The sequence below is a fragment of the Lactuca serriola genome, chromosome 8, assembly GCF_051521515.1.
Source record: "Lactuca serriola cultivar US96UC23 chromosome 8, Lser_US96UC23_V15, whole genome shotgun sequence".
NCBI lineage: Eukaryota > Viridiplantae > Streptophyta > Magnoliopsida > Asterales > Asteraceae > Lactuca > Lactuca serriola.
Genome location: NC_136415.1, coordinates 166,790,903 through 166,805,607, shown reverse-complemented (window position 1 = coordinate 166,805,607; position 14,705 = coordinate 166,790,903). Strand labels below are relative to the sequence as shown.

The 14,705-nt window shown below is 42.2% G+C and overlaps 1 protein-coding gene across 1 annotated transcript; it reads right to left on the bottom strand.

Moving 5' to 3' along the window:
• Positions 1-11,479: 11,479 nt before the first annotated feature.
• Positions 11,480-12,993, bottom strand: LOC145067593 (uncharacterized). Its single transcript, XM_079014696.1, has 4 exons — positions 12,208-12,993; positions 11,966-12,112; positions 11,639-11,888; positions 11,480-11,571 (listed from the first exon to the last, which is right to left on the bottom strand). Exons 1-4 carry the CDS (start codon positions 12,991-12,993, stop codon positions 11,480-11,482), a joined length of 1,275 nt encoding a protein of 424 aa, XP_078870822.1.
• Between the last annotated feature and the right edge of the window lie 1,712 nt (positions 12,994-14,705).

Here is a 14,705-nt window from a genome sequence, read left to right as displayed (position 1 = left end):
ATTTTCGAAATAAAAATTTAACTTAAACGAAGGGGATGAGGTGTGTACCGTCAGCCGGAGCCAGTAAGTAGACCCCAAAATACCATACTGTTATTCGATGTTATGATGTGTTAGAACTACATGCTAGAGATAGGCTAGGGATCTTCAGGATTTGCATGATAGAATTGCCAGATTATATGATGTCTGCTAGCCTAGGGTTTTCCTTATAAGAAATTGACATCATTACTGTAGTTTCTCAGTGTATGCATCTTGGTCGTACATAATTAAGATCTTATAGCCTGAGAATATTTGATTTGGCCTTATGTTCTGTTCTTGTTTGATTGGGAGCTTAGGGTAGGATTGGATATTCAAAAGTCTATAGGGTCCAGCGTTATGTATGGCTAGCATACACTAGTGCTGTAGGATTGGTGGAAGTTTCATGGATGGTGGGTTGTATGAGGCCAGGAGGCCAGTCATGCGATATTTAGCCTTCTTTTAAGAGTGAGGATCGAGCGTTTTCCAGTTTATGTATACTGTTGGGGTATTGTGGTGATACTTGAGACAAATATGGGTAGGTGTGGAAGGTAGTATGGGCCCGTACTACTGAAAGCACAGGACCTATACGCATAGCAAGGAAGTCACAACCCCTAGGGTTGGTTGGGAGTTGGTTCCCTGTTAGCATATGGTTTATTCTAGATCTTTTTGATGTATTTATTGGTATGTTTTTAGTATGGTGATGATGAGGCACTTTAGAGCCACATCCGGATCGGGATCTGGGACAGGAGTTGACGGGTAGGGGGAACCAGTACAGCCCGAGGTTGTTTTTTCAGTTGGGGACGGATGAGTTGGATGCCAGGATTCGGGAGATCCAGCAAGATGAGGTTGCCACTCTGTTTCGGGCACAGTTACCAGAGATGTTCGGGTCTATTAAGACCCCCATGGTGGAGTACTTTGACGAGCGTTATGCAGCTTTGGTTGAGACGGCCACTGCTGCAGCTACATCGGCTGTAATAGTAGCGGGAGGAGGAGCTGTTCGAGCCTTTCAGTATTGGAACTTCGACAATACGAAGCCCCCGACTTTTAATGGGACTCAGGATCTGATTATTGCTATGAGATGGTTGTCCAACGTGGAGGAGTGTTTCTTCATGTGTTCGTGCCTTGATAATCAGAGGGTGAGGTGTGCCCTGAACCTTTTGCAGTCCGGGGCAAAGGATTGGTGGAGATTGGTTACTGGATCATACACTGAGGAGCAGGGAGCTGAGATTTCCTGGGATCAGTTCAAATACATGTTCAGTACCCGTTATGTTCCGCGGGTGGAGAGGGAGAGACTGGCACAGGAGTTCTTAGACCTACGTCAGGACAAGGAGTCGGTGGTAGAGATTTCGAGGCTATTTACTGAGAGGGTGATGTTTTGCTCGGAGTTCGCGTCAGAGCAGGCACAGATGACTCGCTATCTGGGTATGGTCAAGACGAACATCAGACAGTTTGTCGCGACGCAGAGGTGTAGTACGTTATTGGAGCTCTATGAGGCCGCGAGTAGGCGCAAGCTGGAGATTGAGTTGCAGTTACGGGAGGCGAGGCAGGCCCCAAGTCAGTCATAGCCGGCGCCGAAGCGGTTCAAAGCCACAGATTCTAGGTCGGGAGGGAAGCAGGCCCTCACTTGTGGGAAGTGCGAGAAGATTCATTCGGGAGTATGTCGACTGAGTACTGGATGCCAAAAATGTGGCAAGGAGGGAAATTAAGCACGAGAGTGCCGCCAGCCTGCCCCTACTCTTGATATGAGGATTTGCTATCATTGTCATCAGGTGGGTCATGTGAAGACCCACTGTCCGCAGTTAGCCGCCAGACCAATGCAGGCTCCAGCGCCGGCTACATTGAGGATCACGGATGGGAAGCAGGGTGGTGCATAGCCTCCGAAGGCTCGGGGACGCGCTTTTCAGCTCACTGCCAAGGAGGCCAGAGCAGCACCAGATGTGGTGGCCGGTATGTTTCTCTACTCTTTCTTGCTAAATATATATGATTGTTTATTCTAAATTATTGTGGGTACCTGTATTAGGTACGTTTTTAGTGAATTCCTTTCCTGCCTTAGTATTGTTCGACTCGGGTGTGAGTCGTTCGTTCGTTTCCCCGACTCTCAGTAACAGACTTGGTCGCCTTTAGGAGAGCTCGAGCGTTCGTTATTAGTCTCTATTGCCAGTGATTTTGGGGTTTCTGCTTCTTCAGTTTATCGGGATTGCACATTGGAAATATTTGGGATACCTTTTTCGATTGACCTGATTCCCTTCCCCATAAGGGATGTCTGCGTGATTGTGGGGACGGATTGGTTGACTCGGTTCAGTGCCATGATTAACTGCGAAGGTCAGCGGGTTACAGTTAGAACCCCAAGTGGGGGAGAACTAGTGGTTTACGGTGAGGGCACCAGATCGAGTTTTGGATTTTGTTCCGCTGCAAGGGCTCGACAGTATATTCAGCATGGGTGTGCGGGTTATCTTGCGTACGTGGAGGATACGCGGGTCGGCAACCCCTTTCCAATTTCAGATGTCTTAGTAGTCAGGGAGTTCGCCGACATATTTCTGGTGGAGTTACCCGGGATAACTCCGGAGAGGCAGGTCGAGTTCAGGATCGACCTGGTCGCGGGTGCTGCCCCTGTGGCTAAGGCCCCATATCGACTGGCACCACCAGAGATGCAGGAGCTGTCGTCACAGCTGCAGGAGATGCTAGGGAAGCAGTTCATTCATCTGAGTATTTCTCCATGGGGAGCCCCGATACTCTTCGTAAAGAAGAAGGATGGATCTCATCGGATGTGCATAGACTATAGGGAGTTAAACAAGTTAACGGTGAAGAACCGTTACCCACTCCCAAGGATAGATGACCTGTTTGATCAGTTGTAGGGGGCATCTTGGTTTTCCAATATTGATTTGAGGTCTGGGTACGATCAGGTCAGAGTACGGGAGGAGGATGTGGAGAAGACGGCGTTCAGAACTAGATATGGGCATTACGAGTTTGTGGTGATGCCATTTGGGCTCACCAATGTGCCAGCAATTTTCATGGACCTGATGAATCGGGTTTGTAGACCGATGTTGGATCGCTCGGTCATAGTGTTCATTGACGACATCTTGGTATATTCCACGACCCGAGAGCAACACGAGGAGCATCTACAAGAGTTATTGGGGGTTCTGAGGAAAGAACGGCTTTATGCAAAGTTCTCGAAGTGCGAGTTTTGGTTACAAGAGGTTCAGTTCCTAGGGCATCTCGTTAACTAGGATGGGATTTTGGTAGATCCGGCCAAGATCGAGGCCGTTATGTGGTGGGAGGTCCCGAGATCCCCCTCAGACATCAGGAGCTTTTTAGGTTTGGCAGGGTACTACCAGAGATTCATTCAGGATTTTCTAAGATTGCAGTACCCCTCACTCATCTGAAGAGGAAGGGGGTGGATTTCCGGTGGGGCCCTGAGCAGCAATGGGCATTTGAGACTCTCAGGCAACGGTTGTGTGAAGCCCTAGTCTTGACCCTCCCCGAAGGGGTGGAGGATTTTGTAATGTACTGTGATGCATCCATCACAAGATTGGGAGCGGTTCTCATGCAGAGGGGTAGAGTTATCGCCTACGCATCGCGACAGTTGAAGTCGCATAAGTCGAGATACCCCACACATGATCTGGAATTGGGAGCGGTGGTGTTCGCTCTCAAGATTTGGAGACACTACTGATTATAGGTTACAGGTTACACGAAAAGAATAAATAAATATCAAACTAACAATTAATTAACTACTCTCGATAAACTAACAGGAAAGCAAATCTCTTCAGGTACTTTGGTTTAAACAAATTACACCTTAAAAACATAGACAATTGCATACACAAATTCATTTATTCATGTTCACCGATTCCTAAAATGATTAGATTCATGTTCACTATAACTAATCCTTTAGCAAACAAGTCAATTCAAACAGTGATCAGTTGATTAAACTAACATGCTTCCTAGTGTTCAGTTCGTATCAAGCAAGACTTGTAAATATAGTTAATCAATTTAGACATTTAATTAACCTCTTGTTGATGGTCATCAAACAAGGCTCACACATTAACTTACTTATTCTCAAATTAATCCTAGTTTCACATTCGTTATTTCTAGTCTTATAATCTCGATGGTCATCAAAAATCATAAGAGACAAGCAATCGAGCAGATGTTCAAGCAACTCAATTCACTTAACAATTAACAGAAAATAATCATCATTAACACATGAGGATCTTTAAACAAGCTTGGCAAGATAAATTAAACACAAATAAACTATTTAATATAGCAATTAGTCTAATAATCAAAGCTTCAATCAATCATAAACACAAAGTAAAAGGTTTTTACACCCAAATCAGAAACTAAATACAGAAAAGTACCACAATGGAATGCTAAACATGGTCACGTTAGCAATCCATATGATAACCGACATGTATCCACTCTCCAATCCTTCCGATCTCCGCTCCCGCTAGCTTAACGGCCTTCCGGCCGCCTTCTAGACCCTCAAAACGGCTTAACAGGAGTTAATTGTCGACTAAATTAGGTTAGAAGTCGAATCTCCAATCGATCTGTGGAATTATCTTTAAATATACGAACCGACTCGTCGAGTCAAATGGTAACTCGTCGAGTCCCTCTCACATTCCCCGTATTGCGATAACTCTCTGGGATCCCGAGTCATTATCTTCTCGATTCTTCGATTGGACTCGCCGAGTAGACGATCTGACTCGCCGAGTAGGTGCCTTTTTCAGTGTTTTTCTTCTTTATTCCATTCTCAATCTTCTAACTGTTTCTCCCGCTTCCTTTCGCTTCCGAGCTTCATCTTTGGACAAAAAAAAACATAATTTAACACTTTTAAGTACCTTTTGTCCATAATATGCGATAATTAAGTTAATAAATGAATAAAAATGTATACTAATTATGCACATATCACTACCTCTATGGGGTCCGTTGTACCATCTACACTGACCACAAGAGCTTGAGGTATATCATGGATCAGCCGAACCTGAATATGCATCAGTGCAGGTGGCTGGATGTAGTCAAGGATTATGACTGTGAGATCCTTTACCATCCTGGTAAAGCGCAGACGCCTTAATCTGCCAGGCGGTCGAACCATCTTTCCTAGTATCATGCATGAGGATATCAGTGGATTCCACACTCGTGAGCTTGCTCCAAGGAGCACAGTCGGAGGGTATGCTTAGAGAGAACTGGAAACTAAAGAGGATAAAGGGTGAAAACGCCCGGTTTGAGCATGATAGACGGGGATTGATGACCTGTTATGGTCGGGTCTGGGTTCCGATGACTGGTGGAGTCAGGCAAAATATATTGGAGGAGGCTCATAAGTCTCGGTTCTCCATTCACCCGGGAGCAATCAAGATGTACCGGGATTTATGTTTGAGCTATTGGTGGCCGTGCATGAAGCGAGAAATCGCTGAGTACGTAGAGCGATGCCTGACCTGTAGGATGGTCAAGGCTGAGCATCAGAGGCCCCACGGGAAGTTGCAGCCTCTTGAGGTTCCTATGTGGAAATGGGAGCAGATCGTGATGGATTTCATCACCAAGCCGCCGAGGACGACAAGGGGTTTCGACACTATATAGGTCATCATAGACCGATTGACCAAGAGTGATCACTTTCTCGCCATTCAGGAGGGATCCTCAGCCGAGAAGTTAGCTGAGATATACGTTTGCGACATTGTCGCGCGACATGGAGTTCCGGTCTCTATTGTCTCAGATCGTGATGTTCGCTTCACCTCTCGATTTTGGCAGAAGTTCCACGAGGAACTGGGCACACGGCTGCATCTCAGTACATCTTATCATCCGCAGACAGATGGACAGAGTGAGCAGACCATTCAGACACTTGAGGACATGCTGAGGGCCTGTGTTATCGATTTTGGTGGGAGCTGGGACTCCTACATACCTCTCGCGGAATTCTCATACAATAACAGTTTTCATTCCAGTATAGGTGCCCCTCCTTATGAGTTCTTGTATGGAAGGAGATGTCGCACCCCGGTCTGTTGGGGTGAAGTGGGTCATAAGGTTATGGGTCGGACCGAGGTAGTTCTGCAAACTACCGAGATGATTTAGCAGATCAGACAAAGACTTCAGACTACTCAGAGTCGGCAAAAGAGTTACGCTGACCGACGTCGATCGGAGCTGGAGTTCCAGGTCGGAGACATGGTGCTCCTGAAAGTCTCACCCTGGAAGGGTGTGATCCGTTTCAGGAAGAGGGGAAACTGGGTCCCTGGTTTATTGGACCCTTTCGAGTGTTAGCTCGAGTTAGCAAGGTAGCCTATAGGCTGGACCTTTTGGAAGAGCTCAGTCATATACATAACACTTTTCACGTTTCCCAGTTGCGGAAGTGCATTTTGGATGAGGATGTAGTGGTATCTCTGGATGATGTTCAGGTTGACGAGCACCTGAATCACGTGGAGCAACCAGTGGCTACTTTGGAAAGGAAAATGAAAACTTTGCGTAGCAAGAAAATACCACTAGCCAAGGTGCAGTGCCGGCACCGTAAGGGATCCGAGTGGACTTAAGAGCCAAAGTTCGAGATGAGGGAGCACTACCAAGATCTTTTCACAACATATGACTTCGGGGATGAAGTCTAGATCAATTGGGGAGAGTTGTAATGCCCCGAACCGAGCAGGTATATTTCGAAACCCACCTTCTTTTGATTATTGTCTTTTATGGCCCTCAGAGAAGTTATGTTGAGTCCCGGGAAGTTTAGTGACCTAAAGTTGAAACTTTGGGCCGCATGGGGGAACGGTACGCTAAGCGTACATAAGAGTATGGTAGGCGTAATAGGCACGCCCTAGTACGCTGGGCGTAAGCCTATGTATGCTGGGCGTACTCGCGTCAGCTAAAAACTTTAATATTCAGAGTTGGGACTATATAAACACCCTTATGGCTCACTCTTTACCCTCACCTCAGCCTCCATACCTCATAGAACGCCCCAAAACCCTAGTTTGTGTGTGAAGAGTGAGTTAGTGTGCATCTTGAGCCTTGGAGAGTGGAGTTATTGCACCAAGAAGCTAGAGGAGGAAAGCAAGGCCTTGGATCTGAAGTTGGGTTACACCATTAGAGCTCCAGAAGGAAAAAAGATTGAACCTTTATGCTTATTTACCTTAGATCTAGACTTTTTAGCTTTATGAAGGTCTTTTGGTCCCTAGATTTCCCAAGTTGATGCATGTGAAGTTATAGACGAAAAAAGTTGTCCTTCCAGATGTTTTGAGAGGCCTTGAGTGGTAAAAATCACTCCTCTTTAGCTAAACTTGATCCATGCATGTGATAAGAAGGTCTTAATGGATTAAGACTATGAGTTAAGGACTTTTTGGTCGTCCAATGTGATAAAGTCCGAAACTTTATGATTCTATGGCATATTTGGTCGATGGATCTGGAATATGGGTTCAAGAGCTTAACCCATTAAGTACTTAATAAGACTTTGGTAAATCTGCGTGTACGCCCCGCGTAATATCTGTACGCCCAGCGTACGTGGTCAGCCGTCCCGATGATGGTCAACGATGAACTACGCTACGCCCAACGTAACTGGGAGGTACGCCCCACGTACGCTCCCTGTTGGACTTTTGGCTTGTGGGTTTTATGGTTTGGGCCGGTTATGGTTCAGTTGGGTAAATCCCTTAATGGGCTATGGATGCAATGCTGTTGGGCCAGTTAGACTTGTAGGTTTTGTGTAGGCCCAATAGAGTGATGGGCTAAGTTTAATAAACTGGGCCAATAATAGATTTGGAAAATTTGGGTCTAGTTGAGTAATTTGTATTCTTTTATCTCTCAGTCGAGGGTGTCGGGCATAGCAGTTGAAGACTCTCAGTTCAGTTCTGCACTATTGCTAGGTGAGTTCTCCTCACTATACCAACAGGGTCTACGACACTAGGTCGGTCCCTTGGGATTTATTCCCGGTGTTAGTATGTGTTCCATATTTATGATCAGTTGGATTGGTATCTTGATGGATAAAATGCTACTATGTTAGTAGTTAGTATGATCTGTGTTTATTGTATGATTATGTGCTATTTATATGTCGACATATATGGATGGGTTGGGTTGAGGCGGTGTCCTGCTTTGTGCGGTTGAGGCCAACATACCCGAAGTGGTCCGGATAGGCTGTAGGCCCGTAGGAGGCGGTCCAGTCATGCCGAAGGCTCGAGAGCGGTCCAGATAGGCTTTAGGCCCGTAGGAGGCGATCCAGTCAGAATGAAGGCTCATTATGCATGCTGTTAATTATTATTCTTTTTGTACGGGATGGTAGAGGTTGGTATTTTGGGGGTAACTCACTTAGCCTTCGAGCTTAGATTTTATCGTTTATTGTTTTAGGTACATCAGTTGACCATGGCAAGGAGTAGGCGTGACGTACACATCCCCATTGTTATGATTCTGGATTTCTGGGAGCTCTGATATGAAAACATTTTGAAAGGCATTAGAACTTGTTGATGTTTGAATAACTTTTAATTGTGTAAGGATGGTTTTTGGGTGGGTTGAATTTCTTTTAAAATTTTTGGGTGGTTACACATGGTCTCATCATTTCAGACAGCGAATTGTGTAAGGAAGATTGTTAGGTCTAAAATTTTTCTGATAGCGAATTACAGTTTGGTTTGGAAATCCATAATTTGAGAAACCATGATTGGAAGGAGAGGTTCTTTGAGTCCTTGAAGTTTTAGGAGGACTGGTGTGTCTGGTCTTCCCTTAGCTTGGCTTTGCCTTAGGTACTCTCTTGTTATTCCTATCCTTATCATTATTTGTAGTCTGGACCACTTTGGGTTTTGAAGGATGGACTACAGTTGGACCTTGTTCTTTAGAGACATCAATTTTCTCGTTTCCCTTATCTTTAGACACATTAGTTGGCCTTACAATTGTCTCTTGTTGTTTAGGACTGGGTGAGGTGATTTTTATTAGAGCAAAAGGTCTCTTGAGTATCTCAACAACAATTTTCTCATTACTCATAGTCTTCAAGGTTTCATCTTTGCTGACTTGAATTGGAGACTACCCAGTCTATTGTTTCTTAAAATATTTACATCCTAAGTCCTTTGTGTTGGATTAATGTCTAAGTCCATAACTATAATTGGTAAGACTTGACCCGACCCGACATGGTCCATTTGGGTTGCATGGCATCATGCATTTGGATAGACTATAATGAGAGAAATAACACTTAAGGTTTGTTAATATATTATAAGTTCTAATATATTAATAAGATTATTTAATTAGTATTCATCAAGAATTAATCAAGGATTAATTAAATGATCAAAATAAGACTAATTAAATATATGGGTTGATTGTGGAAATCATCCATACTTATATAGTGGGCTAAGACTCCATGGATTATCAAGTTGGGCTAAAACCCATAGGATGCTCCATGGATGGTCCATGGTGTATTTGAACCCATGGATCCTAGGAAATTGAAAGCCATGACAATTAGGGTTTACCCTAATTGTGAAACTATATAATGATCTTATTCTTGGACAAAATCGGCCACTATGAGTGATAGAAAGGGCTAGCCAATTTTATGAAGTGTTCTAATTTCTCTCAAATCATTCCATGTATATTTGGTGTTGCGTTAATCATTTGAGGTGTCACACATGGGGCACTAGGCACTCAAGCTTCATGAAGACATTCTACATCAAAGAGGTATGTTATTCTAACTTGATATATTCATATAAATCAATGTTATTATGCTAGTTAGGATTAACACCTTGGAATGTTCCTATTTGCATGTAGGGTAAATTACACCGTTGGTCCCTCGTGCACATGCCAGAAAGCGTGTTTAGTCCCTATTTCCAAAATTTAACTCGTGCAGTCCCTCGTTGTTATTTATCTTGCACGGTTAGTTCCTATGCACATTAACTGTTAAATCCTTCCGTTTAAGCTACCCACGTGCCTTGCACGCAGGGGCATTTTCGTCTTTTTAGGGTTTGTGTCCATTGTTAATGCCATTTCACCTTAAATCTTATAAAACACTGCAACCCTCTTTTCCTCTGCTATCCTCTCGTTCGTCTCTTCCCTTCGCTCGATCGATTTCTTCCAAATAGATAACAATGATCGATATTAAATGCAATTGTGGAGCCACTGCAGTGATTCACACATCTTATAGCAAAAGAAACCCTGGGAAACTTTATTATGCTTGTACAGTAAAGGTAAGGTTAATGATTTCAATTTTGTTATTCATCTTCTCTAATTTTGCCCTAATTCTTCATCTACTTTAACTGGTTCAGGGACCATTATGCAAGTTCATAGGATGGGTGAATGATTATGATCAGGACTATGATTGTATGGCGTATAGGATGAAACTTGAAGAACAAAATCGCAAATTGCAGCTTTACCTAGTTATTAGCTGGGTTTTTTTTGTTTAAGTCCTTATATATAGGTTTAGTAATGAAGTTTTTAGTATTTTGGTATGTGTATTTTGTAATGTTATTTGTATTAAGAAAAAAAAAACTTCAATTTCAGTTACAATATGTTGTGTAATCATAATGTGGTGTTATCAGTTGGTGTTCAAATTTAATGAAAATGTGGTATTTGCAACATATGCAATATACCATTCAATACATGTAGCATCCAATATAACAATAAAAAAGGACAAAAATTAAAATATCCAAGATAACCATTGACCATTAACATAAAGGGACATCCAAAATAACAACATAGTGTTATGGCATACAGATAGTTATCCTAGACAGCAACAAAGTATCAAAATACAAAACATAACAACAAAGTAATATGGCAATAAATACCTAACAAAAGCATAGTTATCCTTCATGATGATGATACCAAACTACAAATTCTCAAAGCATGGGGCTTTTTCCTTTGTTCTCAACTCCATTTTTTACACCACCACTGCTACCTGCTGCACCTTCTCATGTTGATTTCCCTGCTGCACCTTCTCCTGTTCCATTCACAGTCTGTGATTGTCCCTTGCAGGTCTTTCCATTATGGCCCACATTTCCACATTTTGTGCATGTTACAGATTTCCATTTTGTGGACACTCCATCATCTTCTGTTGCAGATCTTCTTCTCTTTTTTTTGGTTTGCCAATAGGGACACGATACTTTGGTGGTATCAACTTGGTAGGACATGTGCTTTTTTCCTACAAAACCTCCCATTAATAGGTTCAACTTTGAAGACATACATTTATTTCCATGTCTTGAGCCAATAAGTTGGGTGTACCCATGTCTCAGGTATTCCAACATTTTCATTGTTGAGCCTCATATCCCATATAGCTGCTATACTATGTTTGCCGGGTATGCCTGTCAGTTCCCACCTGTTACATGAACAAGTTTGTTGGTCCATATTAACCACATACTGATTAGTACCTTCACTTGTAACCTGGTACTTCCCATTGCCACAGAACACTGCCCTACACTGTACTGCCCTTTCTTTAATTTTTTTTAAGGGTCATAGTGGCTGTAGGAGTTAATGGGCCATTAGCTTTGTCAATTTCTTTTTGAACCATAACAATTTTCCTCATGATATACTCCCTAATAAACTCCAATCAACTGATAATTGGCTTATCACGACCCTTCACTATTTTGCTATTCAAACTCTCACACATATTATTCAACAAAGCATCACAATGTGCCCTCCCTAATAAAACACAACTGTATTAGATTATATTTAAAAATTATACACTTATAAACATAATATTATATACCTGAGAAGTGGGATCTGGACCAGTGCTTAGGTGGACTAGAATTAAGCCAGTCATATGCTTCACTGTTAAGTTTCTTTAGTTTTTCCATGGCACTGTTGAATTGTGGTATGGTGGTACATGTTGCACATTTCCAAAGACAATCCTTGAATTCCTTGCCCATCCATTTACGTTTCATGTTCTCATGAAGATGCCTTAGGCAATATTTATGCTCTGATGTTGGGAAAAGTTTCTCAAGTGCAGGCAATAACCCCTAAATCATCCAAAGAGTGAAGTTTCTTATTGAATTGTAAAACATGCAGGTGAAAATGAATGGAGAACTTTATTTACCTTCTGTCTGTCTGATATGAAAGTGAAGTTGGAGTTTGCATACAAACCAAGATCATCTCCTAAGTTAGTTAAAAACCAGGTCCATGAATTAAAGTTCTCTGCTTCAACAACTGCATATGCCAAAAGGGTATGTGCAATTGTTCCCATCTAAACCCTGAATTATCATGTCAAACATAGTAATAAGCAAACAATTAACTATGGTCAAACATTAATCAAATACTAAAATATGATTATGCACATACCACTGCTGTCAGGATCATACCATGGTATGGACCCTTCATGAATGCACCATCAAGCCCTAGTAAATCTCTTTTCCCTGCTGCAAATCCACTTTTCAGTGGACCAAGACAAAAATATACTCGTTCAAATACCCTGGTCTCAGATGCATAACATGGTTCACTTTGCACTTGAAGTTTGACTATGTTGTTTGGATTTCTACTTTGCACCTCCTGTAAGTAGTCTCTTAGACATGAGTACTGAGTAGCAAAATCTCCCCTAATTGATTCCAGGGATTTCGTTTTTGCCCTATGAACTTTCATGTCTAAAAATCCAACTTGGTATTTCTTCTCAAGCATCTCACGTAATGCTCTAAGTGGTATTTCTGGGTTTGCCTCCACAGTGTCAACAATCTGTTCAGAGAGAAACTTGTAGTTGGATGCCCTAATTTTCCTTGTTTGAAGGCATGTATGTTGCTTTTCATAGGTCTTAACAGTCCAATTAATGTCTTTTTTCCACTTACTCACTAGTAGGACCCATGGGCATTTATGAATAGAACCATCTTTCACTTTCTTTTTCTTTTGACTTGGTCCCACTTTGTTATTACTTTTGCTGGTCCCACCTGTTTCTAATATCCCAAGGTTTGGTATTGTCCCTTTACAAACCACTCTAATCCTGTTTTTGTCATTCTTGACGAAGTCTAACTCCCTTCTACTCTGTATGGAATGAAGATAAATTTGTTTTTTTAACTTCCTTGGCTGTGCTAAAAGTCTGGTGGATGTAAAATGGATCTTTGACAGCAGCTGCTTCATTCTTATGTACTCTTTGTAAATCTCTTATCTTCTTCTTTTTTTACTAGCTTCACCCTCATCTGATGAAGATGCAGATACAAATTCTTCAGTGTCTATAACCTCTAATTCTTCATCACCTTCTACTACTTCATCTCGATCATCAGGAAAACTTCCAACCCACTCCACTTCTTTGTCAATTTTGATGTGAAAGTTCTTCATATCAACCTCTGGATCATCTAACAAATTATCTTCATCAACTATGTAATCAATATCTTGACTGTCTTCACTATCTTCATTGTCATCACTATCATGACTGTCTTTACTAGCTTGACTGTCTTCACCTGCTTTTTCACTATTTGGTTCATCTTGTTCCATAGGAGTCCCACCAAAAGGTTCACACCATTCAAATGTATTATCCCAACCATCAACATTAGGACATGTGCTTCCTATTATTGGTTCAGTCAAAGGTCTTTCAATTCTTGGTATATAGGCAGGGGTTGACTCAACTGTTTCACTCAATGTAACAAGGGGTTGTTCCAAGGTTGTTTCAGGTAATGTACTAGGGGGTTGGTCCATAGTTTCTAGATTCACAAAAGCAGGGGCTTCTTCACTAGGACAATCCCCTGAATTTGACCTTGTCAATAACAAGCTTTTACGACAAAGGGACTCAGGAATTTCGTGTATCTTTATCTTTGCAGGGTTTGGGGACATTTGATACGTATGCAGCTTGGTTTCCCAAAACTCTGTATACACTTCTATCACCTTGTGTTCATAAACGTAAAACCTAAAGTGGTTTATATCTTCGTCCCAGCCCAAAGCATACAACCCAAAATCTAAATCCCAGGTTGGTCCTTTGAAATGATAGTAAATACTTTTACCTGGTTCCACACAATCAAGCCATTCCATTATCTCGTCCATATCATGCACCGAGAACAAGTCACTATCAATGCCATCAATATATTTCATCTTCCTCTTTATGTATTTGCGGCCTGGAAACTTCGTAAAAACTCCACCGTAGTTCAATCGTATCGAGAACATAGATGGATTGTCAGCTGCGAACACAAAAAATAAAAAGAAAATTACATTTTAGGAATGTATAATGGATGATCAAATGAAAATGTAGAAAATTTTACTGTATGAGCTTTGGAGATCATATTCCTCCCATTCTTGCCTAATCCTCCAGTTCACCATCATAGAAAACTAGGGTTTTCTTGTGCAATGCTAAGGCTCGACGGAGGATGAAATGAGAAATGATCGGTTATCGAAGTCGCACCATATTGGTTCATGTATACAAACCCTGAAAAGATGAAAATGCCCCTACGTGCAAGGCACGTGGGTAGCTTAAATGGAAGGATTTAACAGTTAACGTGCATACGGACTAATCGTGCAAGATAAATAACAACGAGGGACTGTACGAGTTAAATTTTGGAAATAGGGACTAAAAACGCTTTCTGGCATGTGCACGAGGGACCAACAGTGTAATTTACCCTTGCATGTATAATAGAGAAAACATAGATCCAAGGTATTTAGGGTTGCATGTTCACTTAGGAGTGTTAGAATGCTCAAAACCCAACAGTGTATCAGAGCCTAGGCTTGTTTTCTTGTTATACTTGCAAAATTAGCTGAAAAATCGAATTTTGGTGCTGTCTGCACAGCAGACTCGCCGAGTCCAAGGCAAAAAGCATCCAACTCGCCGAGTTGGTTCGTGCACTCGACGAGTTGGACCCCCCAAA